The sequence below is a fragment of the Strix uralensis genome, chromosome 1, assembly GCF_047716275.1.
Source record: "Strix uralensis isolate ZFMK-TIS-50842 chromosome 1, bStrUra1, whole genome shotgun sequence".
NCBI lineage: Eukaryota > Metazoa > Chordata > Aves > Strigiformes > Strigidae > Strix > Strix uralensis.
In genome coordinates this window covers 77,519,350-77,541,981 of record NC_133972.1, presented here as the reverse complement: position 1 = coordinate 77,541,981, position 22,632 = coordinate 77,519,350, and the positions used below count along the sequence as shown (strand labels likewise).

General features: G+C 45.0%; 1 protein-coding gene across 4 annotated transcripts in view; it reads left to right on the top strand.

Annotated features, from left to right (window-relative positions):
- Positions 1-3,863: 3,863 nt before the first annotated feature.
- Positions 3,864-22,632, top strand: part of HIVEP1 (HIVEP zinc finger 1) — a 129,511-nt gene continuing 110,742 nt past the window's right edge. The window contains exons 1-2 of one of the 4 annotated variants that reach the window (XM_074871873.1): positions 3,864-3,934; positions 7,939-8,085. In XM_074871873.1, coding sequence (XP_074727974.1) covers positions 8,046-8,085 — 40 coding nt within the window. In that variant the 5' untranslated portion in view covers positions 3,864-3,934; positions 7,939-8,045. Of the gene's footprint in view, positions 3,935-4,514; positions 4,575-4,996; positions 5,262-7,938; positions 8,086-22,632 lie in introns of those variants that run through there. The other 3 variants (XM_074871867.1, XM_074871880.1, XM_074871859.1) reach the window with 3 other exon arrangements.

The window sequence follows — 22,632 nt, the reverse complement described above, 5'->3', positions numbered from 1 at the left end:
GGAGGAGTTGATGCTGGGAAAGCTCTCCTGTGATTACCCCTGGGGGAGCACTGCAACAGCTGGGGCTCTTCCAAGGAGGGAGAAGGACAAATAGTCACCGAAACAGTTTTCAGCATAGCGTCTTAAACACAGGTATTCTTGTCTGAGATGCTCTGATATCAAGATGAACATGGTGTAAATAACTAGATAGCAGTGATCATGAAGTTCATAGAAACATCTGGTTAATAATACCTGGAAAAAAGGTGAAGCTCTGTCAGTGAATTGTGCCCTATATCACTTGATGAACCTGAAGCTGGACATATTTGCACCCCACACAGGAGTCCACACCAGTGACCACCACACAGAGCTGCAGTGTATATATGCAAGTAAAAAGTAAGGTTGGGCCAAAATTCTTCAATGGAACATGTTTCCATTATATAATGCCAGTTTTTCCAAATCAGAAGGAACTGATTCAACTTATGGGACAACATAAAAGCGACCCCCCTTTAAGATATCCTGCGAGGGGAGGAGATGCAAGACATTGCCATGCAAAGTGTCCCAACCAAGACCAGGTCGTTGCTCAGAGCAGCAGGCTGCGGGGAACGAGACACAGCCAGGTCCCTGGTGCCGTCTTTGCCTGCCTCCAGGAAAGCATCTGGCCGTGGTTGACAAGGGAGAGTGGCAAGTATCTGGGGCGACAGTTACTGCTGGAGAAAAGGGGAAAAATGACCTCCCCTTGCAGCAGCGGTTGCTGCCCTATCTCTCTGGCCCCACTGCAGGAGCAGCAAGCCCTGGAAACACTCTGAGCGCCAGGTAAGCCAAGATACTCTGACTTTCATCTGAATGGCGCTGAATGAGGAGCCTCAGAGCACAAGCTAATAGACAGCAGTTCTTTTAGCAAAACCTTTATGTTAATTCAATACAGACTACTTACGGAATTTCCCTTCTCTAAGAAAATCTCAACTTCTGGAGAGAAATAGCGCTCAGTCTTGTTTTTTCTTTTCAGAACTTCAGAAGTTCCCTCAAAAATTCCCTGAAGCCTTAATAATAAAGATTCTCAGTTGCGTGTCAGGATGTAATGTACGATATGAAATTTTCACATTTGATGCTCGGTATAGTTAAATTTACCACACTGCTTCGCATTCAATATATACCAAGAATTCTAGCAAAATCACACGCTGTTCAACTACAGATTTATCATGGGGTGCTTAACAATGAATTATTTAAAAGAACCTAATGTATCATGGTTTCTTGAGAGCCTAATGTGTGTATGTGTATATATTTATACATAAAATACCTGTGAGCCAGTACAGAATACCAGTTTCTGAGCGTAGGGGTTTTGAGTGTAAATCTAGAGGATGTTTAAAAATAGGTGTCCTCCTGAAAATGCAGTGGAGTTTTAGAAAGAAAAAAGCCTTAATAATTTTCCCATTCAGATATACACACAGTCATTTAAAGGGAATCTGTATCCTATAGGGCTCCTTTTAGATGAAAATTTAAAAGTATCTACATTCTGCCATGAAGGATTTTTTTTTTTCAATGTGCATATTGATGTGGCATTTTAGATCTCGCTGAAAACTTTTAAAGAATTTCCCTCATTTGCAGGTTTGAGAAGCTTACTATGTGCCTCCTACTAGCAATCATCCACAGTACTTTGGGGAAAGTACTTTACTGAGTGGGTATGCACTTCCTTTTCACTGATGGAAAAACAGACAGAAAAAGATGAAGTGGTCTGCCTAGGATAAACAGCCTGGTATGCCACCTTTTCAGAGGCCTCAGAACTGTATTTTCTACCTGCCCAGGGTGGGAACCTGCTGGAGCGACACGGAGCTGGGCTGGAGGGGTCTCTGGCCCTTAGTCTGGCTCACTGGAGGTGAGCAGGCTGAGGAGCGTTGCCAGCATATTGCTGCTTCTTCGGACGCTTTTTCAGATGGCCGTGGGAATAACCTCACAGGGCCAGACTTTCAGTTCTGTGTTCTGCCCTCTGACCCAAACTGATTTTGAGATGACTGGTTTTATGTTCAAGGGTGGATCAGCTGGCACCATCTGACATGCCCCATGCCTCCCTGGGGACCTGCCTCCTCTTTGACACCTCATTGAGTCATTCTTGTAAAGACACTTGTGCTTGTTTGCAGAGGAAGGGCACCTATTATACTCCTGCGTGTATCCATGTGGTGAGAGGGCTGGATTTTCAGGCTGCTGGGTGGGACACAGTGTGACTGCTTTCAGTAGAAGAACAATTTTCTGCTGGCTCCGGGGGATTTGCAGTTGTCTTTCATTTCAACTTGCACATTGGAGCATCTGTCTTGAACTTATTCAGGTCCTTGCAAAGAGACGGGTGACCTAGGACTTCCTTTGGCACCAGCAGCAGCTGTGGTGGGTCCTTTTTTCTCAGGCTTCTTGTGAGGAAGGGCCAGCATGTGATGCTTCCTCCCTGATAACTCTGGTGACAATGACCTGGAGCTTTCAGACAGTGAGTGGCAGAAGGAGGAGCTGGACGCCATGTATCACAAAGGCCAGCAGGACAGACTTTCAGGGACAGCTGAACAGAACAAGTAGAGGTCCAGACCTAGTTTCAGAGGTCACTTGATCTCAGGTTTGTGACTGGTCAGACTTGGTACACTAATTTTAAGCTTATGGCACCTGCAGGATCAGGCTAGTGTGTTCAGGCTTATGGCAATTCTGCTCTTTAGCAAGTCAGAGCCCTAAGTCTGAAAGCCAGAGGAGGAAGACAAGCACAGTCTAAAACAAAAGAATCATCACTTTCTTGTCTAACTGGAGTGGTAAAATACCACGTTTCTCTTGAAGACACTCCTTGAGGGTCTGTTTTTTCCATAAATTGCTAATTCTGTGATGAATACCATCTCTCACCCTAACTGCCAGGTTGCAGACTAGCCAGGCAATGGAAAGGCAGGTCGTACACCTATTTTTGCCTTCGGTGTAGTGAATGCTTCTGTTGCTTCCAGGCAGGAGGCAGGACAGGTTACCCATGGCAGTGAACCTGCTGCCATTGTCAGCCATCAATGTTTTCAAGGTATAATTTAAGTGAACTCAAGAGGAAAAACAGCCCAGAGACAGCACCTGTGGCCAAAAGCTCAGACAGAAGCGATTTCGTGTCAGTACACAGCTTTGCACTGAGCTACTCTGCATCTTCCCCGCCTTGGCTTCTCCCCTGTGAAATGGGGACGAGAGTACTCATCTGCCTTGTGAAAACCCGGTGTGATTAAACGTGGTTTGAAAGAAGGCCCTGTGAAAAAAAAGGAAGACTCTGGAAATGGTGGTCGTGTTCTCTTAGGGCAGGCCCTGGTCAGGGTCTGGTCTGGATGCTAAATTTACAAGGGAAGGATGTAGCATGGCCAGAGAGCTTCCAGCTGAGCCCCAGGGCTGCCAGGGGAGTGCAGGCAGAGGAGGAGGAGGAACAGTGAGGTGATGCAAGAAATATTTAATTGGGTTTATTTGCTAAAGACATCACGTGCTGGCTCCAAACGTAAAACCTGATGGAAAACCCAAGCGGTAACGAAAAGCAGCCAACACCTCTTTGTCAGGGAGTTTGGATTAAAAGAATTAAACCAGAGGAGCCCCCCTCCTCAGCGCCAAAAGCCCAGCCCAGGCCCCCTCCCCTCCACCTCGTCTTCTGAGGGGAGGCACGCCGGTTCCCGGCGGCGGCCGTGCCTCCCTGCCCGGGGGGGGCAGCCCTTGGTCGGGCAGGGTGACCCCGCACGGAGCGCACACACACACACACCCCCCGAGCTGATGCAGGAAGCCGACCGCCGCGGCACAGCCCCCACCGGCAAAACCCGCGGCCCGGGCCAAAAAAGGGGCGCCGCGGCGGAGAGCACGACGCGCCTCCTCCTCGTATTTCCTCCCCCGCCCACTTCCAGCGGCGGAGGGGCTCGCTGCCGCCGGCTGCCGCCCGGCATGAAAAGTTGGCCGCGGCGGGATGCGCGGCGCGGCGGTGAGTTTCCCCGGAGGCGCCGGGCCGGGCGGGCGGCGGGGGCGCGGGGAAGCCCGGGCGGGGGAGGGGGGGGGGAACCTCCGGGATCTCCGCGTCAGCCCCGGCTCCCTGCCTCTGTGTGTGTGCGCGCGGCCGGGCGGCCGTGCCGGTGCCCCGGGGGCCGGGCCGCGGCAGGGGGGAGCGCGACGCGCACCGGCGCAGCGCCCCGAGCGGTGACGGGCCGGGCCGGGCCGGGCCGGGCGGCGGTAACTTTTGCCCTCGGAGGAGGCGCCGCTTCGTGCCGGGCCCGGGCGCGGCCGCCGCGCAGGACCCCTCAGGAGACATCCCCCCCCGGGGCCGCGGCGGCGAGGGGCGCCCCCCCCGCCCCGGAGAGTGTCGTGGGGGTGGGGTGGGGTCCCGCCCGGGAGGCGGCGGCGGGGACACCGGCCCGCGGCGCGTCTGTTGTGCCTCGCGCTGCGCCGCCGTCCCTCCCCCACCGGGCCGCGAGGAAACCCCCTCGGTGACCCCTCCCCCGACCCCTCCCCCACCCCCGCCTCCCCCCTCCCCCCCGCCCGCCCCGGCCGGGGGAGGGGGGCGGGGCCGGGAGACCCGGTGACGTCACTGCTCCGGCCCCGCTTCCTGCAATAGAAAGTGAGAGAAGGTAAAACACCCCCCGCCCCCTCCCCCCGCGGCCCGCGCCGCGCCGCGTGCCCCTCCCCCCGCCAGTGACCGGGGCGCCGGGGGGGAGGGGCGGGGCGGGGCGGGCAGCGCGTCTCTCCCCGAGGGGAGCCCGGCGGATGCGCCGAGCCCGCCCGTGCCCGCCGGCCCTCCCCCGCCGGGCCCGCCCCGCCCCTCCCGCCTGTCAGGGGAGGCTCCCTGCCCCCCCCCCGGCCCCCGCTTTGTGTGTTCCCGGGGAGGGGGGGGTCCGCGGCCGGTCTGCTCCCGTGTGGGACATGGGGGAGGGCGCCCGGAGGAGGGGTCTGCCGCGGGGGGCGGGCGCGGCCGGGGGCCGGCCGGCACGGCTGCGGGGGGCTGCGGAGGGGGGGCCGTGCCGGGGGGCGGCGCCTTGGCCGGCCCGGGGGGACGGTGCATGGAGGAGGGGTGGGTGTCGGTGCCGGGCTGTGCGTGCGTGTGTGTGTGTGTGTGTGTGTGTGTGAGCGAGCGCGCGCGGGCGCGGCGGCGGCGCTGGGTCATGTTTGTGTTTGAGGTTGTCAAGTGAAGGAGGCTCCCGGCCCCCCCGCTCTCCCCCCTCACCCCCCTCCCGCCGCCGCTGCCGCCGCCGCGCAGGGGTCGCCGCGCTCCCCGCCGCCGCCATCAGCCGCCGCCGCCGCGCCGGCCCCTCCGCCAGGTTTGCAGCGGGCCCCGCAGGGGATTGGGGGGGGGAGGGAGCGGGAGGGGGGCTGGGGAGGCGCCGAGGGGAGGGGGGGGTGCGGGGCGGGACGGGCGCTCCCCGCCGCCCCCCGCCGCGGCCGGCGCCCCCCTCTGCGCGGAGCTGCGGCAGCCACAACACAATGTGTCCTCCGCCGGCGGCGGGGGGGCGGGTGGGGACGGGGAGGACCGCAGGCCCCGCTCCCCCCCCCCGCCTCCCCCGGCCGGGCCGCCGCGGCCCCTCCGGGACGCGCGGGGACTCCGCGCCCCGGCCGTGCTCCCCCCAGGGTTGCCGGCTGCCGCCCCCCTCCCCCGCCCCAGGCGGGCAGCGCTCGGGCGGTCTGTCCGTGTGCTCCCCCCGCTTCGCAGCTGGGGTTGGCGGGGGGGGAGTGGGGGCCGCGGAGCCCCGGCCCGACTCCTCCCGCCCCCGGGCCCCGCCGCCGTCCCCGCTGGGTGCCGGGCTGCGGCCGCCCCCCCCCGCACACCCCCCCACCCCCCCGGCATGTGTGCAGCGCTTTGTTCGGTGCGGCGTTGCAGAGGGGTTTTCCCAGGCTCCTCCCTCTTTATTCATTCATGTTTTTTTTTCCTCTCTCCCTTCCCCTTCCCTTTGCAACCCTGCTCGCACATACCGACGGCTCCCCGGGCCCCGGGGCTGCCGCCTCCCCGCCCCGCTCCCTCATCTGCATTTTTTTGGCGGAGGAGGGGGGGGGGGTGGGGGGGTGAAGGATGTGACCGCTGCGTTTGCAAAGGCCCGTTTCTCCCTCTCCCTTTTTGTTCAAATTAAGGAGGGAATGACTTTCCGCGTGGGTCCTGCACGGTGTTTCTGCCGTGGCTTTCACACGGCCATCTCTTCCTCTGAAAGAATGAGTCCTGCTGGCGAGCGGGGGAAATTGGTGGTTTTAAAGCGTAAATAAGATGTCATTTGTGCTGCAGGGCAGCATCGGGAGGTGCTTATGATTTACGGATACCCGGGGGATTTCAAACTCCTGCTCCAAATAACTTGCGTAAAGAAGTGACGGTGTTTATTATAATCTTTAAAACCCTCAGCCCAGCAGCACCCGGAGTAAAGGGGGACTGGGGTTCAGGGAGTGCTTGTTGCTTCAAGCGATACAGCCACTTCTCTGCATTTACAGTTTGTGTCCAAGACCAGGAAAATGGACCTGTTAGCATAAGGTTTTATTTAATTCCTAAATCTTTCTGTTGTCCTTGAAGATAGAGTGGTACGAGCGAACGACTTGACAGGCTGTGTGCTCTGTTTTGGATTTTTCCTTGTTTTTCCTTTAACGTGCAGTTATACCCGAGTGAAGAACCATTAGTCAGAATAACATTTTCCAGCCCTCCTTTGTGTCAGTTGCAGTCAGTTTCTTCTCCTGTTTGGGTCCGTTTATGCAGCAACAGACAAAAGAAACATTAAAAATTGATGATTATCTTCCTCAACAGTCTGTAGACTGAAGGGGTGGTTGCAAGTAGTCTATTTTAAGTGGGCTTGAATTCCATTTTTACAAAACCATGGTTGTCTTAAAAACAAACCCCCTAAATTAATACTTACAACAAATGCTAAAAATTCTACATACTTCTTCCTTCAAGTAGCTATCCTTAATCAACTTGTTCGTATTAGGGGCCATTCTGAACTTTATATGAATTTTAAAAATTTCTTCCTAGTGTTTACTAAAAAAAAAATAATCTGTTAACGTGAGGTAGTATACCATTAAAAAAAGTGAAAAGTGGTTTAGTTTGATTAGCTGGAACAGTGGAATTACAGCAGTCATTTTCTTTTTTAACGTGTGTAAGCAGTTTGCCATAGTTCTGTGGGAGATTTCACATCCTGTAGGATTTCAGAAACTAAACAAAATGCTTTTGAAACTGGAAGCAAATCATAAAAAAGTTTGAAAAGTAAGAAAGTTTCATTAATCTTGAAAAAGATGTAGGTTTGGGGATGCAAAAATCAGGTTTGTGCCAGTTTAGCAGCAAATCTGTGTGTTAGGCTGTTAAAAGAATTCCTTGGGCTGTGGGGTTTATCCGTACTGGCGCTTTGCTGGCTGCAGCCTCCTGTAAACGCAGGGGCTGCTGCAGCCACGCAGAACCACGTCAGGGCAGAAATTTGCAGTGCAACAGCTTGCAGGTGGGTCAGGAGCTGGTGTGATTCTCTGCTGTACACTGATATTTCGGCCAAAGTATCCCATGGGGAGTTCTTCTGCGCTTGCGTGCTCCCTGTAAGGAACCCAGCGGTAGCTGATGTTACAGATAGGGTGGATTATTGCTGATTCAGTGTGTGTTTGCCCTCCACTCTGCTCTCCCCCTACCCTGAGATGAAGATCTGTATCTTAAAGCCTGATGTCAAGTTTTATTTAGTCTTCTGGTTTTATTTGCATGGGACACAAGTTGTTGGAAGACGTTTTCTGGCTAGAAAACAGCTGACAAATGTGGAAAAGTGTCTTAGTTTTCTCATGTTTCCTGAGTAATCCCAAAAGGAGTTTCACCCTCGTGTAGTTTTCTTAAGATATTGGAACATTTCAGTCCCTAAAAGGATAGGTACAGAAACATTTCTTGCTCATCGCTGATTTCCATAGCCGGTTGAGGATGAAAGGGAGCAGATAGGTGTCTTTGTTTTCCTTACTAATGCATAGATCTCATAACTCTTCTTTCTCTTTTTTTAGCATACGGATTAACTGACCCCTTTGACAAGTTTATGGAGCTGCCATCTCTCTGCTTGCTGTACTTTCCATTTCTGAGAGGAGAAAGTGGTGTATGAGATTAGAGGAAAATGCCTCGGACAAAGCAGATACATCCCAGAAATCTGAGAGGTATGTAGCTCTCAGCTGAGAAAGAAAAGCTCTTGGGAAACTCGGTTGTAGTTTCGATTACGAGGTTAAATGAATATGTATTTAAGAAGTCTGTTTTGATCCATATATAGTTTGCAAGCAAGTTTTAGGAGTCGTCCGTGAGACAGCTCTAATTTTGAGAGAAATAAGTGGAATCTGTTCTTATTCCTGCCGTCTGTGTGCTTGACAGCATTCTTGATATCCTCCAGCTTACAGCAATAACCAGCATGAACTTTGAAAATGCAAAGGAAGATGTAGTTTCTTTACCAGAGAATTTACAGTTGAAATATACAGAGAGGTGGGAAATGTGTGTAACATAGAAGCAGCGTGAGATCTGACAGCCGGTAGTTGTTTTTCTTAATAGTAATCAGTTTGGCTTGCTTTCGAGGGCATCAAACTCTCCTCCCATGCATGCCTCCTCACTGTTTATCATCTGTCACACACGCTACCTCGGGCATTGCTAGGTTTGACCTTGGTCTCCTTGCTGTCCTGCCTTCACACAGCCAAATGGGAGCTTGTTGGCTATGGAAAGGAGCAAGCAGGCAAGCGACCTGCTCCACAAACTGGCAAGCTTACACGTTCAGGCGTTTCCTTGAACAAAATCCCAGTGCACTGAACCGAGCCCAGGACTGGCAGACGGACATGAGGAATCTGATCCTATGGTTATGTGTTGCTGTCTTGGTAAAAGTGGCCCTGGAGGATTTAAATGAGGGGAAAAATACAGGTCAGTTGATGAACAGACGTCTGTGTCAAGGGAGAACACGCTTCTATCCCCACCCTCATGCGCAGCTTTTGGGAGAACATGCTTCCACCTGCACCCTCACATGTAGCTGTCATCGGCTTTTTTAATGTGAATTTTACAGTTGTAGCATGGAGGCATCCCTTCAGAGAATAAACGTGATTATAAAACCACAAACATCAACATAAAGTTTTAGGGGCAGGAACAGCATTTGATTCCAGTTTTAACTTTTTATGCCAAAACCCAACAAACATCCTCATGTGTTTCAATTAGTTTACAGCTGAGAGGCTCTCAAGCGCTAGTGCATACAGCTGTATCCAAGACCTCGTGTTTGTGGACTGTTATCACTGCTACGGCTGACAGTCTCTGCTGGAGAAGACATTTTTGCAGTGTCTTTATTCAGGAAGTGCTGAGTAGCATTGTTCGGTGTGATGGATAAACCTCCATCACAGATCAGGAACTTCACGTTTAGGTGATGCTGTTTCCCCTTCTTACTGAACGTGAAGCAATTAATTAGAGCCCAATTTTAAATATTGCTGCTTACCAAGCTACTGACATAGCTGACTTATGTTTTCTGATCAAATATGACTGTGATCTAATTTTAGTAGTCTGTCTGATACCTGCTCTTGTATTGCTTGAAACTTAATAGGAGTGAAGTCTATTGTAAAGCTTTCTATTCACTTAAATAAATGCATTTAAAATAAATAATCTAATTAAACTCTTAATTGTGTAAGAAATTAATTGCCTTTTTTTTTTCTTGCGTAATTTCCCCAGTCATTTAGCTTTTATCACCCCCTGTAACAGCAGTTTTCATCAGTTCCTATTTTTCCACAACTAATGGAGTTCTTGAATGAATTAAGATAGGTTTAAATGTTGAGAAGGGAAATAGAGGTATACTGTGAGCCCATAATTTGGAATGATGTTGGAATGGTTAAATGATTGTTAAAACTACACAGGTGCTGCAAACTTCAACACATTGTGAGCATATATTGCTACTATCATGGGTTATTAGAGGTGAAGTGATTTGAAAAATCAGTTTACTTCTCATTAGTTATGCCCTATTTCAATTTTTAGTCTAGATAATGAGAAAAACTGGATTTGAGTTTCTTTAGTCATTTGATCAGTCTCTGAGAATATTGCAGAAAATATTTCCTTAAACCCTCAATTTTTGCTGGAACTTGAGGAGGCTGAAAGATTTCACAGGTCTTTTTTCTGACAGCTTATTTTTATGTATGCAAGGTTAGACCCATCTTAAATTGATGCTCTTAACCATTAAAACTTTTAAAAATGTGGTTTTTAACACTGTGGTTTAATCCATGGTAATTAGTACCAATGATAACTAAACCTTCAAAAAGAATAAATGCCTGTGTTCGAAGGTGAAACTGCAAACTCATGTTTTATAACTTTTGGAAGACAAAGATGTAAGATTAAGTAATCTGTATTTTTAGGTTAAAAGGTATTTTTAACTTGTCTAAACCTGATTGTCACCTTATTATGCTATGTACGAAGAATGCTCCATGGCCCTACCCGGCTTGTCCCTCCCTTGTCCCAACTCCTCTCGTTGCACTGTAGCAATCAAATTGCCAACAGCTTTAACTGCACTTGTCTAGAGTACATCAATGTTTAACTTTTTTGAGAGATCACTGTTGAACAACCCTTGACACCATCTATCCTGTCATCCCACCAGATGAGTTACTTGGGTTGCACTTCCAGCCTAAGTCAGCCTGGAGAATAAACAACCAAGTCCAAGAACCTAAAGTATTTTCAGCTAGAAAAACCCTAACACAATCCCTCCCCTCCACCCCACCCCCCTCCCCAAAAAACCCCACACAGGAAAAAAAAAAAAACACCATAAACACCCCACCCACACACTCCCATTCATTAATTTGAGGTTTGCTGCAGCATAGGAATATGGTTTTTTAATACTGCCTGTGTTTACCATAAGCAACCTTATTGTCTGGGGAAAATGAAGTAGCATTGTTTTATATAGAGAGCTAAATTTAAGATTTTGACAGGAAACTTTAAGGTGGTTCTTTTTGTGACATGGCTTGATTTTACTCATTTCGTATGCTTCTGGGAGAGCTGACAGCCTTTGGCACATTAGCAGTGGCCCTGAAGTATCAGGATCAGTGAAGATCAAATTTATTTTTTGTGGGGTTTCTCTTTGTGCTGAGGTCCTCTCCCCTCTCCCCCTTCTTGGCTTTTACTTTCTGTTTATAGATGAGTCAGTATAGTGCTATACTAACCTGATTTTACAGCAGGAAAACAAAACTGTATCAAGAGAACAGGATACGGGAAGCATTTTGTAAATAAAAAACCCCACCCTAAATCAGTTGGCCACTTGTTTTCCTGACTACATGTTAGTGACATGGTTTTAATGCCTGACTGTGGCTGAATGAGCATGTTGTATCTGAAGGGTACCAATAAGGCATCTGTTGTGCTACTCTCGTTTCATTATGTTGTTTTGTCCCATCAGCCTTCCCTGCTTCTCACTGCAAATATGCCCTTACGTGAAAAACATTACCATCACCAGTAGATTGCTTTGGTAAGAGGAGTTGTGCACAGTGTCAGACTTAGTCTCCTGACTAACTTAACAGTCATGGTCATCCCCAGCAGCAGGGATGAGTGGATAAAATTTAAGAGAATTTACAGTTTTGCAGGTCTCAAAAGAATAAGGATTGGATGCGTGCAAGTTGTGGAAAATGCTTAGTAGTGTCAAAGGCGAAGGCCAAAGGTAGGCCTAGGAAAAGCCTGGCATGGATTACCTGTCAGCTGTGTGACTGGAAGTGAGTTTATAAGCAGGTGTTCCTGATGTTGTCTTAGTGTCTTGAATATTAAAGATGTGTATCATGTTGCTAATCAAAAGCATCATCACTCTCCCTCCAGAAAATGTGTGTTGCAAAAGAGGAAAATATCCGTCTTACACATCCAGAGATTGTCTTTTCTTAATTAACTTCATACAACAAATAAAGTTTTAGCTCACTAAAACTAATGAAAAGACTACTTTGCATGCGGTCACACGCTGTATTTACATGGCCAATTGATACACAGGTGTAACAAAACATTTCATAGAAGCTGTAATGTATTCCCAGAAGTACAGTTACATTAGAGAATCATGCTTTTAGCAGGGCTGAGTGGGCTTGGTTTGTTGTCAGATGGTTGTGAGGATATAGAAGGAAAAACAACTCATGTTTTTGTTTACTTAGAAGTACCCGGTTGTGGAGTTTAAAATGAAAACTTATTTATTATGTGTGCAGTGTTTAGCACAGTGCTCTGATTCACCAGTACAAAACTGTAACAGAAATATTTTGAACTTGGTCTCTTTCTAGATAAGCTCTCTGTTATTTTTAAGAAGACAAGTTGTTGCTGTTTCTGTTTTCCTTCTCACTCAAATATTTCTATTTGAAACAAATGGTGGACAGGCCCATAAAGTTCAACAGCTGTCTCCAAATTGTTTAACACTTTGCATTTGATAAGGAAATGCAAGTACAATATGAATAGCTTTGCTCAATAGCTTGATAGTTTTGCAGTAATCTGAAAAGCATGCTTAAGTGTGCTGCAAAGCTGGATACATTCTGGGCCTTACGATGTCCAGAAGAGCTAGGCATCTACTGTGTCTTAAGTGTGATTTAGCAAAGGCTCTTTGAGTTGTTTTAAAATTGTAATGTCCTTTCACTACTGAAATAGGCCTGTCTACAGTGAAAGCGGGCAGGTTGATACTTCTTACTAGCATTGGTCGTGTAGTCTGTAGAACTTGAGGATCAATTGGTGTGCTGTGCTTTAGTTCATGATTTGCATCAAATAACTTAAAAAAACTGCTGAGATTTCTTAAGGCTTATTTCTGTGCTTGGTTCAAAAGAAATGTGCAAGCACGTTTGACTTCTGGGTCTTGGTTTCTGAGACAAAAATAATGCTCCATTTTAGGGTATTTCTGAGGGGCTGTTGATGCAGTATTGGTACATCAGGAGTGCTAGTGGTCCGTGCTCTGTGGCAAAGATGCTGCATATGTATCCTGCTTAAATTTCTGGAGCATGTGTGAGACATGGGTGGAACAAGAAGTCAGAGTTTTGACTCAGTGACTTTGTTATATCCCTTGATTTGGCAGCAGTTCTTGTTTCTGTATATCAGATTGTTTTGTATAATTCCTTCTATAAACCAAATTTGAACCCAAAACCTCCCTCGTGAAGGTAGAGAGAATGCATGGCTCTGTTGGTGTATCATCAACTGGAGTATCACCAATGCAGTGAATAGACTGGATCTCTTGTAGACCATGGAAGTACTCTCTCTGTGCCTCATATTTCTCATCTGGGACGTGGAAAGTTTCTCCTTTTTTGTTTGCTTTTGTTGTTTAGAGTGTGAGATCTGTAGGCTGTTTCTTACCTTGCGTATGGTCCAACATTTTGTATGTCAGAGACCATCTTGGCTGCAGCCCTTAAATTTTATTATAATGTGAATAGTTTATATATTTACATGTGAAAAACTGTCTAAAATACTCTGCAGTGTAAGAAAGAGTGGATTTAAATATGTAATTTGCCACCCTTTCCCATCACCTGTCCTGCTCCTGTCTTGTTGTTCCATGTCCCTAATTTTGATGATGTCTTTTCAACAGGATCTAGTCCTGTTCACTGCACAGGACGGTTGGGACTTTTGTCAGCGGCCACAGGTGATGCACAAAAGCCTGTTGAGAGTGGATTGCAAGAGGGCAAAGGATGCTAGGGTGGATAATGCTGTTCAGTGTTGCCTTGAGACAACTGTGTTTAATTCCTGCCTCTACCACTGCGTTTCTTGTGTGAGACTGAGTGATTCTGTTACACCAAATCTTTGCAGCCAGCCGCTAATTGCATGTGCTGCATTTTGCCTCAGCTGAGATGCCTAGGAACAAATTCCGAGTTTTTGCAACTGCAGTCGGTCCACTATGGCTACATTTTGGATGCAAAACACTGCAGAAGTGCTAAGTACCTTTAAAAAAAAAAATCTAAAAAAATCAAGGTCTGGGTGACTTAAGGTGAAGATCCAATATTAGCCAACACTTTGAGCAGATCTTTTAATGTCTCTGTGCCTCTGTTTTCTTCCTGTAAATTAGAGGTACCAGTACTACGTCAGCTTGTAAGGGCTCGGAGGATGAAGTTGTTAGTGTTGTGAAGCAGACGCTTGGTGGCTAAATAATGGAAAACATGACGAAGATACTGATAGTAAACAGAGCCAAGCAGTGAGCACAGCCCGTTTTGCGCACTGGCTTAGTTTGCGTAAACAGCCTTACTTTTGGCGTTCTCCAGCTTATTGCTGCTTCACTTCACAATCTTAACATTTGAAAGGTATTCTTAAAGGTTACTTCCTAGCTTTTAAAATACCAAACTGAAAAACCAAGAAATTCCACCGTATTGAATGACAGTGCTTCTCATATGAGTCATTGACGTGTTGGGACCTCAAACTGCAAGGCCGGCTTTTGCTGCGCAAGCCGTGCAGCACGCTGACGTACCCCGCATGGACCAGGCATCGGAGAGCGGAGAAGGAAATCGCTCCCACTGGTGAGCGTTCATCATCATGTTGCAGGGTTTCGAGCTGTTGCTGAGAAAGCCCCTGCAGCCAGGAGGGAATACTCGCTGCAGGAAACATCCCTAGAGAGGAACATCTTTAATGTCATCGTTTCCCAGTTGGTTTCGAGACTGATTTAAGCCATTGCTGCTGGAGGAGGAGGAGGAAGTGAAGCGGTCCTGCCTTCCCCCACCTCAGATGTTTGTTCCCCATGTTGCGTTGCCCTCCTTGCTTGTGTGTTCGTTGGCCCTGCAGTGGAAGAAGTAGTGGTACCCAGAGTGAGATACGCTGGTGTCATGGACAGAGGGTAATTTTTGTGCTGGGGTGGTTGGTTCCTTGCTGCAGTACCCCCTGCTGCTGCTGGAGCCGGTGGCGGTGGCAGCCTGGGAGGGCCAGCACAGGGACGGGGTTGTCTTGAGCCTCTTGCTTGAACTCACTGCGAAACTATGTTGGAAATCTCTATTTGCCACGTGTAAGCAGCAGGCTTTTTGAGCTTCTTTAATTGCCCATAGACAGATACAGATTTTCATAAGGATAACAAAAGGCGTTTTCCTTATTTCTTCTTTCTTTGCTTTTCCCTCCAGAACCCCTTTTCTGTTGACAAATTTCAAAACTGGGAAGTGATGGAGGTTCTTAATGGATGATTTGAAGAATTTTGTTGTACTGGTAAAACAGCAGGAAACTGAACTGGTCTCAGCTGACACCTTAATTAAAAATAAAACACTCCCTCTAAAATTTGGCATAGAACTTTCATTCAGAATAAACAAAATTTGGCTAAGATTTAAGCAATTAAAAAGAGGTCCAGAAAACTGAACTTGATTGTAGCTGGCACTGTCAGCTTTGAATATGTATTTATAGATTTTTGCATATGCATGCTAAATATTAGGAAAAGAAAATGGGGATAATGCAAAGAGAGTCTGCTGGATACAGACAGTGGCAAAAATAGGTGCTTTCAGAGGGAGTTAAAATAACATGGAGCAGAGGGATAAAAGAATGGTATTTCAACTAACAGGATTGCAAAGAAATACCTGCGAGAATGTTGATGAAAGACAAAGGATGGAGGAAGGTGCTTAGTTCTGTTCTCCTGATAGTAGAAAACAACAAATTGTATCTTATGGAGTATAAAATCATTATAATTGCAGTTAGAATCAGGCTTGAGCAGGGACAAATTGGTAAAGGGTAAGCTTAGAAAAAAATGAATTCATACAGAAATGAAAAAAGCAGCAATGAACTGGGGCTTGAAAGCTATGTATAAGCCAGTTAGATTTCTTTCAGAATACAGTGAAGTGGAAACAGTGCAGAGCTCTAATTCTGCCTCACCTTTACATCCTGTATCTTCTTTATTGCTAATTGAGTGTGGAGCAAGAAATGCTACAGAATCTGGCATTTGCTGAAGCATGAACTCCAGTGTGCTAGGAAGATCATGAAAAAAATTGGAGCTGTGAAAAGAGAAACAAAAAGTAAGATTTCAGCAGTTGCTCTTTCAAACATTTCTATTATAGCAGGCAGTTGGCTTTAGGATGAAACTGGGTCCAGTCTTTTGAGCCCAGGAACAATTACATTTTGTAAGAGTCCATCTTTGTTATGAGCATTTAGAAGAACATGACTTTTTTGTTTGTTTTTTAAAATCCTTGCATCTCAGAATAGATTTTGTTTTGCTGTGAGTATATATGTAATTTATGTAAGATAACTGTTTTAATGGGGGAGTGGGGTGTGTGTATGTCTCTGTGTGTGAACTTAAAACAAACAAACAAAAACCCCAACGGCCACCTCTAATATGTAACAATTAGAAATTAACATGTAAATAGCAAAATCCTGGATAGACTTGAGAAACTTGGTTAAGAGAACCTCCTCGCAGGTGTATGGTCATCTACGTCTTTAATGACTTACGAAAAAGGTTAAGGCTTATGGTCACATGTTTTTCTTAACTGTCTTTTTACTGCTTTAAAACTACGCAAGTTTCTCTGTTGACACTCCTGTCACTATTTTCAAACTTTGAAGGCATCAGTCCACTAGATTTTGCAGTTGTGGGCTGTGTTACTGCACAGTCTTACATCTAGCCCAATAGACTTTCCAAGGACCATTGTTACCGTTTAAAAATACCTTGTTGAAATCAATTCTCTTTAATAAAAAAGATACCAAAGGAATTTGCAGCATAGTACTGTTTCCTTCAGACTTGCATTGTGCCTGTGTTATGGTGCTTGAAAGGGTTTGTGTGATAAATACTTACCTGCTGCTCCAGGCAAAGACTCTTGGGCCGGTGGGAAGAATTCCTGATGCTTGGCGGGGTGGACAGGCGTGCAAGACCTTGGGCAGGGAGCTCAGCAACAACACACAGTTGTCTGCATGTTAGGGGGTAGTGTATGACCTACAGTTTGCAAAATTGCTGAAGAGGTGAAAACTATTTTTTTCTAACCACAGACAGTTGTTATCACCAAAGCAGTCACCCTGTAGCGTACCTTGATGCACTCAGGAAGCTTAGAAAAAGACTGTTTTGGGGGTTATGTTGTTTTGGTTTCGGTTTTAATCCTGACATTATTCCCTTTTGTGGCATCTATTTTGAATTATTTCTTACAATCAGACAATTTGATCTCAAATTGCAAATTGCTGTCAATATTGATGCTGGAAAATGTAAAGGACATTTCCTAGAGCTACACATTTTCAAAGAGCTGGTTATAAAAGTATGTATTTCCTAGGCTTGTTCATTCTTTACTATGTTGAACTTCTGTAGTAAGCATTTTAATTTGGTAATGGCTTATGAAATTATGGAGAAACTCAGGCTCTTACTCATTGGAAAAGTAAGATTTTCCTTGCTATGTTAAAACAGATGAATAAACTGGACTTTAACTTTCCAAATTAGATGAGTTGGGCAAAATGCAGTCTTCCCCTCCACTTGTTTAAAGGTATCATAACTCAGAATATTTACATTAAGAAGTGGGGGGGGGAAACCCCCTACAGCAGATGTTTGGAGCCTTCAGTGACGCATTTGTGGGGGAAGTGAGGAAGCTCTAGTTCAGTGGGCAAGGCAGTACTGTTTGTTTATATGCAAAAGCTTTTTTCAATGCCCTTAAAGCTTCTCTCAGAATGAGGCTGCTCAAAGAATATGCTGACTTAGTGATTCCCATATGACCTTTGATGGCAGACTGAAGAAGAAATGTCTTTGTAATGATCCACAGGTTGTGAAAAGCAGAAGGAGGATTTTTGTTAAGGCAAGGTTGAAAAAGTCCGTGTACTTGAAAATTTAATCTTTGACTTAAGACTTTGTTGATACTCCTATAATTGAATCTGGTTAATGCAGTAAACTGGATTTAACATCTTTGATTACTAGCAGAAGCAGCAAGTAGAGAATGCATGTTTGTATGTTAAATACCCTGTAAACTATTTTCCCCCTGAATTCCTGTGTGTTTAAAAGATAAGTTCCCACCAAGTCCCCTTCGTAAACCCCATGGCAGACCTCCCGGGCTGAAATTGCAAGAAGTTTGGAATGAGCTGCGGGGAGGAAAAGCAGCGGTTCAGCAGGAGCCTGTGGTGTAGCGTCGCTACAAAACAACTGTGTGTGTGTTCCTAGTTACCTATGAAATATGTGGCTTACACCCCGCCAGTGGTGGTAGTCATGGAATATCCAGAGCACACCACATGATTTCCTCTGATTTTTGGCCTAATGTCAGGGGGTGGGAAGTAGGGTAGGTTAATGTTGAATGGCATTGTTTTTAACTACTGAGCTCTGTTAAGTCAGATGGGAGATTGCACACTTGTTCTTACCCTAAAGGTTGCAATGCAGACACAATACAGAGCCAGGAAACACAAAGTGTTTAGAAATGGCACTTAAAATACAATTTCTGTGATGGTTTTGCTATTCCATTACCTATAAGGAATCTCTAGTCACTGTGCTTTTTGAAGAGGAGTGCATGTCTCGCACAGTAGATATACAGATTTTACCTTTCTCCCTGCTTCAGGGTCTCTTACAGCAAGACATATTTCTGTCCCAGATCTGTGAAGGAAGCACAATGGTGTATGTATTAATGGTGTTTATTTCATTCTATAATTTTTATTAGCAACATACCCAATATGCCAAAATGTTCCTGTAATTCTCAGTTGTCAAGAGGCAGAGCTAAGTATATACATTGTAATAGTTTAATGCCTTGAATCTTAAAAGAGAATAGCCTTCTTCAGTGTAAGGGCAATGCTTTTGTGGCTAAGAGGCAGATTAGGAACTGTGAAAATACAAAACTTTTATTACAGGAATGATTTAATAATTTTCAAACAAATCTTTATGTAGTGTACACAGCAGTCTTGCTGAATTTGTCTGAAGTATCGCATTTGTTAGGGGGCTGGGATAGTACCCGTTTTCGTGATAACAATTTATGGAACATTTAATTATGTTTTCCCTGGTGTTTTTTCTTTCTTTTAAACAAAGTATATTTCTGTGCTAATAAAATCTTACATTTATTTTAGAACACTGTGTATGTATGTTATGTCTAGGTATATGTGTTGATTAGCATGTTTTGAAATAGTGTTTTCTTTACATGCTTTTTCCTTTTTTTTTTTTCAAAATTCTAGAATATAAGCTGAAACAGTGATGTAATGTCTGGAGATAGCAAAGGAATTGCTGTTCTGGTACAGGATAATTTTGCTTTTGTCAGACTTGTGAAATGCAGTATGTTTTCAGTACCTCTTCAGCGAGGTTTGGTACCAGGATCACTGTAGAGCCTGACTGCTATCACTGTTCATGTACATGAAATCCATTGCCGCAGTGGTACAAAGCAAGCCAGTTTTTGCTGTTTGGCTGCTAAATGCAGATGTGCTCCCCTGCTGAAACGGTCAATCTTCCCTCTCTTAGGCTCATTAATTAGGCTAGTCGTTAGGCTTGCTCAGAAGCCCTGCAGTCTTAACAGTTTATGGTTTTTTGAAGCTTTGAGTTGTCTTGGTATGTCATCTGCATATGCAAGAGTGCTGTCAGGGCAAACTCTGAAATTCCCTGATGGAGCAGGTTGGGATCTCCTGCTTGGGGCCTTTGCCGGAGGGATCCCATATCCTAGAGTGAGCGGGCACCACAGGCAGATCGAGGCACGTCCCAGAGCTCGTGGGAAGTTTTCACAGGCATCCAGGCGAGATACGGCCTTGGCACAAAACAGGTTTTAATTATTAATGCTTTTCCAGTATCTTATGGCTGGCTTTTATCACACCTTTTCAAAAATAAATGAATAGCGCATTCCTTTTTTTTTTTTTTTTTTGCAAGTGGTGTTTCTCTGTCTTTTTTATTTCTCTGTGCTTTTTTTCTTTTCTCATTCTTTTTCTCCAGAGTGACTTCCAGTTCTCACTATCTATGGATATTGCTTTTCTACCATTCTGCCTGCTAATGCAAATATAACCAACAGTTCAGTGGGCATCTAGGAAACAGGCAAACTCACAGTGTCATCTTACTCGTCCCTGATTTTTCCTCCTATTCTTAAGTCTTGCAAACCTTTGATATTGCTAACATCTTACATGCTTCAGTTTGCTTCCTGAACAAAGTTGTAGGTATAAAGGTATTTCTACTGAAGCAACCCAGAGTTTACGTGATGAGGCCTTTAAAAAATACAAAGTATGTTCTTCAGGAATAACATCTTCACGGTGCTTTGAGAAAGTAGAGCAAGAAGTTGGTTATAGAGAAGCATAGTGTATTAAGAATCAAGGTTCAGAGGTTTGAAGAATGTGATATCTGTAACACGCTCAGGAACCAATGCCAAGTAATGGATTTATATGTCTATCTGAATAATATATAATAAATAATAATAATGTATCGGTATAATATATATAATATATATAATAATAATATATCTGTATAATATATGTATATCTGAAAACTGGACCCATTATTTTAGGCAGTGTTTCTACCGTGTCTCCAAGATGAAGGAACAATTGTGTACATGGTTGCATTTCTCATAGGTCTATATAAACATGTTTAGGACTGTTTGGAAGTGCAAAAAAAGTTAATATTGAAATATTTTACCAACTTTTACAGAAATTTTTTGGCTTTTTTCCTTCTTTTTTTGGGAGTTGTTTAAAAGTTCTTGATTTCCCCATTCTGTAGGAAATTGACATTTTAGCAGCTTTTCTTTTGAATGCTCAATTTCCATGCTTTAGTAAAATGCTGTGACCAGATTTGCACAGTAGATCTCTCCTCTTTACCGTCTTGGACAGTCAAAGGGAACTTCAGTAGAGAGAGTGTGTGATGAGCAGACTGGTGTGCCCCACATGCCTTGCAGCCTTCTTTCCTATGTGTGTTTGTAACATCAGGGGTAAAAGATAGATTGAACCCATTGAGATATTTTCTTCTGAAGCTTACTGTGTCACCTGTGGTCAGGTATTAAAAGCTTATAAATGCAGCTTGTGAATTTCTGATTTTCAAATTGGCTGAGAAGTTGAAATTTGCACAGCATGGCTGATGACAGTCCTAGCTCACTGATGTTTGCCTTCTGTAGTTGGGATGTATTAATTATAAAAAACTATTTAAAAATACTTAGAAACAGGGAGGAATCTGAGTGTTATTATATTATTGGTGGAAAAAAATGGCCTGGAAAGGATGTAGTGATAAGTGTTTTCTGTAGCTGAAAGTTTCTGGTTAACCATGTATTTCTGCAAGGACATTCAGAAATTTGAAATGCTTTAAAATCTACTGATGTGAGGAAAAGGGGCAGAGGAGACAAAGCCTGTTTTTTAAGCTAACAGAAAGGGTTAATGTAGAAGCACAATTATGTACCAGTTACCTGCACGTTAATTTCGGTCTCACATTTCTAGTAAACCCTGAGGAAACATGTCTCTCCAGCCAATGTTACAACTAATCAGCTTTTTCTCCAAGAGGCTTTAAAAACACAGTTTTGGCAACGGTAACTAAGACGATCTTTTACAGAAGAACCCCCAGTAAATAGAAAGAAAGCTTGTAATCAGTTTTGATTAATGGATCTGCATTCTGTTATTTAAATGTTTACGTCCTGATTAGCATGTATGCCGCATTTAAATATGCAATTTTACTTTAGCAAAATTTGAGGCATGGAAAATGGAGATAATCTTTCAGATGATAAAGTCTGGGGATGCGAGTTAAAAAACGTGCAGGAGATGCACCCACCTCCCTCAGTCTTGTAAAGTGATACTTACGTGACTGATATTTTCACTTAGTTGTGGGATTAGGGTGTTTCTTGATCAGATATGGATAAAGAAAAGTGGGGGGGCATTGGTGTTGTATTGGGTTTTTTGCAAATTCTACTTAGTCTACAACAGACTGAAATCTAAGTTTTAACTGAATTATTAAGGTTTTTGTTTGTGAATGAAATGTCTCCTGCTCCTCATTTTCTTAAAGGCAAAGTTGAGCATGTACGAAATTTTGTGAGATTTTTCTGGATTATATTAAGAATTGCCGATTTATGATAGCATCTGATCATTTAAATCTGCGTTTCCATTGTGATATTTGCTTCATGTATGTGTGCAGAATAGTTTCTTATGTTGTTCAAATTTTTTTTTTTCATGTAAAAGCACTGATTTTGATAACAGTTGTTAGGTACCAGAACATAGTGGTTTGCTTTGCCGACTCACTTCTGTTGCAAAGTTCAGACTTTTGGCCAAAAGAGCATGTGCATCTTTCTGGGTTGCAGATCCTGGCTTTGTGAAAAACTGACTGATTCAACAGAAAGGTTGGCCTGCCACGTAAGCACACCATAAAAAACGAGCATCTGACAGCTCTGTGGCTTAAAGTAGTGGATCTGACACAGGCATATGGAAAATTCATGCAATGGGGATACTGTATCAAAACAGTTTCTGTGGAGAGGCAAAACTGAATCCTTTCCCTCCCTTCCTCCCTCCTTTGCTTTCCCGTGACTCTGTTTTTACATTGTTTGCTTCTCACCTTTAGACTTTTAAATGATTCCCCTTTAAAAATCAACATCTTACATGAGGATTGAACAGTTCCTCAAAGAATTTTTAGGTAGAACGATTGAACTTTGAAGGGGAATATTTACATGGAGATAACATCAGGAAGGTGGGACACTGTTGAAAAGCCATGGTTTTCTCTTCCACTTAATGTGACTGTCCAAAAGGAGAGACAGCATACTGCACTCATGCGTTGGAAAGGGAATTCCTGCGCAGAATAATTTGACTCTCTTCCAAAGGAAACTCGATATTCTTTCTGTGCCCTCTGATGACACAAACCTTTTCCCCGCTCTGACCAGTATATTTTTGTTGCATTAGTTTTGATATCCTCTGCAAAGTTTTCTATTAGT